This window comes from Temnothorax curvispinosus, unplaced genomic scaffold (genome assembly GCF_003070985.1).
Source record: "Temnothorax curvispinosus isolate PA1 unplaced genomic scaffold, ASM307098v1 QBEX01005832.1, whole genome shotgun sequence".
Taxonomy (NCBI): domain Eukaryota; kingdom Metazoa; phylum Arthropoda; class Insecta; order Hymenoptera; family Formicidae; genus Temnothorax; species Temnothorax curvispinosus.
Window position 1 is genome coordinate 1 of NW_020215612.1, and position 4648 is coordinate 4648.

A 4648-nucleotide genomic window follows, 5' to 3' on the forward strand; every position below is an offset into this window, starting at 1 on the left:
ACGACTCAGAGACAACCCATTTATTCCTCTCTTCCGAGTACACAACAGTGGTGTCAGAAGTAAAGGATTTTAATCAGTGATAGCTACGAACGAGCAAATGTCGTTATCTACCGAAGCTCTAGCATCGCTAACGAATGTCTTCGCAGAGGCTATTCGAGAAGCTGCGCGAATGGCCGCCGAATCGGCAACAGGGGCCACAGCCGGTGCCACGGCTCAATCAAAACCACCGTCATTCAATATTGGTGAATTTCGTTCTTCGGATGGTGCCACCGTGGAAGACTATTTTAAACGCTTCGAGTGGGCACTCAAACTAAGCAAAATTCCGGAAGAGCAATGGGCCAACTTCGCGCGTGTTCACATGGGAACTGAGCTAAATCAGGCACTCAAGTTTCTGGTAAGCCCGAGGTCACCTGAGGATCTCACATTTGAGCAGGTACGAGATACACTTAAAAGCCATATGGATCGCGCTAAAAACAAGTTCGCAGAGAGCATTCGTTTCCGACAAATTTGTCAACAAAAGGGTGAGACAGTATCAAACTTCGCTCTTCGTTTACGTCAAGGGGCAGTTTATTGCGAGTACGGAGAATTTTTAGACAGAATGCTAATAGAGCAATTATTACATGGCCTCGAATCTCGCGATATGTGCGACGAAATTATAGCAAAGAAACCTGCAACGTTCGACGCAGCGTTTGATATCGCACATACTCTTGAGGCAACGCGACTTACTGCGAATGAGGTTAAAACCGCGACATTATCAGTTCTCAGTTCCTGAAACTACGCATAAATTAGGGTACTCTCAGCCAAAGAAAAAGAACAACGATAAACAACGGCGCCAGAGATCATTATCGCGTAACCGTCAGCAGCAGCGGCATAAGCAGGATTCGTCACAAAAGAAACAAGATCGCCCTTGTCAAGGATGTGGAAGGGACCATGCACGAAGTCAATGCCAGTTCCGTGACGCCGAATGTCACAACTGCGGTATTAAGGGACATATCGCTAAAGTATGCCGATCAAGGGACAACAAGAAAACCGATCAAGTCTCCGATGCACTCGTACCAGCGGAACACGTCGACTCAGTCCAATATTTCAATAAGGTCAATGATATCGGCTCCAACAGCGTAGCGCAAAAGCGGATGATCAATGTTATAATTGATGGCCACAATTTAAAAATGGAACTGGACACTGGGGCACCTTGCGGCATCGTAAGTAAAAAAACGTTGCGCACTTTTAAACCATTTTGTTTTTTGCAGAAAACCGACAGACAATTTGCCAGTTATACACTCCACAAAATCAATTGTATCGGACGTTTGCCAGTTAACGTTAAGGTTGGTCAGACGACTAAGAGGCTAAATCTATATGTGGTCGAAGGCGATTTCGACACACTCTTTGGACGAGAATGGATTGCACATTTCACTCATGAGATAGACTTCAAAAAAATCTTCTCGTCGTCGAATAAGATTCATGCGGTATCCACTACACCGCCCCGTCTTACTCAGGAGCAGGAAAAGCAATTAGAGCAACTCTTAGATCGCTATCAGGATGTATTTAGCGATGTGGCAGGGAAGTTAGTAGGTCCACCTGTCAAATTACACCTAAAGCCGGAGGCCACGCCAGTCTTCGTCAAAGCGCGAGAGATACCGTTTGCACTTCGAGATGCTTATGCCAGGGAAATTGATGCGAAGATATCATCAGGGTTCTACAAAAAAGTCGAATACTCCGAATGGGCGTCCACCACTCACGTCGTAACTAAGAAAAACGGCAAGTTACGTATTACGGGCAATTACAAACCAACACTCAATCCGCGTATTATCGTAGATGAACACCCAATTCCTAAGGCTGAGCAAATATTTAATGAAATGAAAGGCGCAAAAATCTTTTGTCATCTTGACATTACAGACGCTTACACACATCTACCGGTCGATGAGGAGTTCAGTCACGCGCTTACGCTTAATACGCCAACTCACGGCTTAATCCGACCTACACGCGCAGTCTACGGAGCAGCAAATATTCCAGCTGTTTGGCAACGACGCATGCAGACTGTCCTACAGGGTCTCTCTAAAGTACGCAATTTTTTTGATGATGTCATAATTTTTGCCGAAGACTTTGCCGATCTAATGGTAATCTTGGAACAAACGCTGGAGAGATTACGCGCTCATGGTTTACGACTCAATCGGGCGAAATGTGTTTTCGCAACTTCCTCCGTGGAATTTTTGGGTCACAGGATCGACGCTCAGGGCATTCATAAATCCGACAAGCATATAGAAGCTATCAGAGACGCACCCAAACCCTCAACTCCGGAGGAACTCCAATTATTTCTCGGGAAAGCCACATACTACAGCGCATTTATCCCGGATCTTTCAACGAAAGACCGACCACTGCGAAACATGCTTCATCAAGTGCCTTTCAAATGGACACCTGCTGCAGAAGAAGCATATCAAGATATTAAGGAAGCATTGATATCACCACAAGTCCTTATGCCGTATGATCCGTCATTTCCTCTACTTTTGGCCACCGACGCCAGCAAAACGGGCCTGGGTGCCGTCCTTTCTCATCGGTTAAGCAACGGTCAAGAGCGACCGATAGCATATGCAAGCCGCACTATGACTACTACGGAACAGAAATATCCTCAGATCGACAAGGAAGCGCTTGCCATCGTTTGGGCAGTGCAAAAGTTCTTCCACTATCTCTATGCTCGTCATTGGACCTTGATCACAGACCACAAGCCCCTGACTCAAATCCTTCATCCAGAGAAATCGCTACCAGTTCTATGTATCAGCAGAATGGCTAATTATGCAGACTATCTTGCTCACTTTGACTTTGATGTAATTTTCAGACCTACGAAGGAGAACACTAATGCTGATTATTGCTCAAGAGCCTTACCCTCGACGATTAATACTATTCAATCTTCTTCATCGCTGCAAAGGAGAGAAGAGATTGAAGGAGATGGATTCGATCATTTCGCTATGAATCAAATCGAGCAACTGCCAATCGATGCGAAACAAATTGCTCAAGAAACAAGAAAGGATCCTGAATTAGGGAAAATAGTCAAGTTATTGGAAGCAGAACAAAGCCTCGAGCGCGCAGGGTATCGAGCTCCAGAATCCGCTTACAGATTGGCCGCCAACTGCCTGATGTTCGAGCATCGCGTCGTTATACCATCCTCGCTACGAAAAGCAATACTCAATGATCTTCACGTAGCACATTTAGGTATCGTGAAAATGAAAGGGATGGCACGGTCATTTGTTTATTGGCCAGGTATCGACTCGGAAATTGAGCAGACCGCTAAATCGTGTGCTGAATGTGCTAGGCATGCACATGCTCCGCCTAAGTTCTGCCAGCATCATTGGGACTACCCCCAAGGTCCCTGGGAACGCATCCATATTGATTACGCAGGCCCCGTCGCTGGGACGATGTTACTGATTGTTTCCGATGCATTCAGCAAATGGCTTGAAGTCAAGATCACTAATTCGATGACAACGGCGGCAACCATCGCCATACTTGATAACTTATTCACAGCCTATGGTGCTCCGACCATCGTAGTATCAGATAACGGAACACAATTTACAGCAGCTGAATTTAAATCGTTTCTACAAACAAGCGGCGTCAAGTATCACAAACTAACGGCGCCTTATCATCCATCCACCAATGGGCAAGCGGAACGAAGTGTGCAAACTGTTAAAGATGCCCTTCGTGCCATGGGAACTTCCCGAAACACGCTGCAAGCAGATCTGAACAAGTTTCTCCGTCACTATCGTATTGCACCGCATTCGACTACGGGACAATCACCATCGCAGCTTTTCCTGGGTCGAACATTACGAACACGTTTGGATCTGGTGCGCCCTGACGATGTCTTTACGAGAGTTACTCAAAAATGGAATGTACAATACGCTCCAACATTCCGGTCATTCAAACCGACTCAAACTGTGTATTTTCTTTCGGGAAATCCCAGAATGGACAAATGGGTTCGAGGAACCATCGTAGCTCGTTTAGGAGAGCTTCATTATGAAATTGAATATGGAAACAAACGGTTCAAGCGCCATGTGGACCAGATTCGAGGATATTTAGAAAACTCGACGACTAAGCAATCTGATCTTCCATTATCTGGGGTGAACAACGAAGAGAAAAGTCGTCACGTGCGTTTCTACCCGGATCCTCCAAAAGCTTGCACACCCCTGAAACCGAGGAATGTGGAAGCACTTGCTCCCCCATTGCCATGCCAAAGGACTCCGACCCCGTCTACGGCTCCAGGAACTCCTCCACGGACAGCAGCAACACCTGAAGGCAGCGCAGTGCAAGATGGAATCGCCGCACCCTCGGTCCTTCCTCGAAGAACAACGCGGAAACGTCGCTCTCCTGATAGATACTCTCCGAGTAAATGTTAGCGAGGTTTTCATTATGAGGGGGAGAAAATATTGTATTTTGAACCGACCGCCATATACAAATACACACACATACACAATAACGCTTACAGCCAATCAGAGTTTTCTCCGTGCGCTCCACCTATATTTGTTACTAGCCGGTTGGTAGCGGTAGCAGTTCCCCAGTAACAGTTGTACACGTAACACGCACGCTCTGAATAAAGTAAAGTTTTACGAAGAATCACGACTCAGAGACAACCCATTTATTCCTCTCTTCCGAGTACACAACA

General features: G+C 46.2%; 1 protein-coding gene across 1 annotated transcript; it reads left to right on the plus strand.

Annotated features, from left to right (window-relative positions):
* Positions 1 to 146: 146 nt before the first annotated feature.
* Positions 147 to 4371, plus strand: LOC112455096 (uncharacterized protein K02A2.6-like; the record flags this gene model as incomplete). The annotated part of the gene is made up of 3 exons (XM_025016800.1): positions 147 to 433; positions 759 to 1202; positions 1251 to 4371. Coding segments are annotated over 3 exons (3852 nt in total), but the record flags the coding sequence as incomplete, so codon positions are not given.
* Positions 4372 to 4648: the final 277 nt, after the last annotated feature.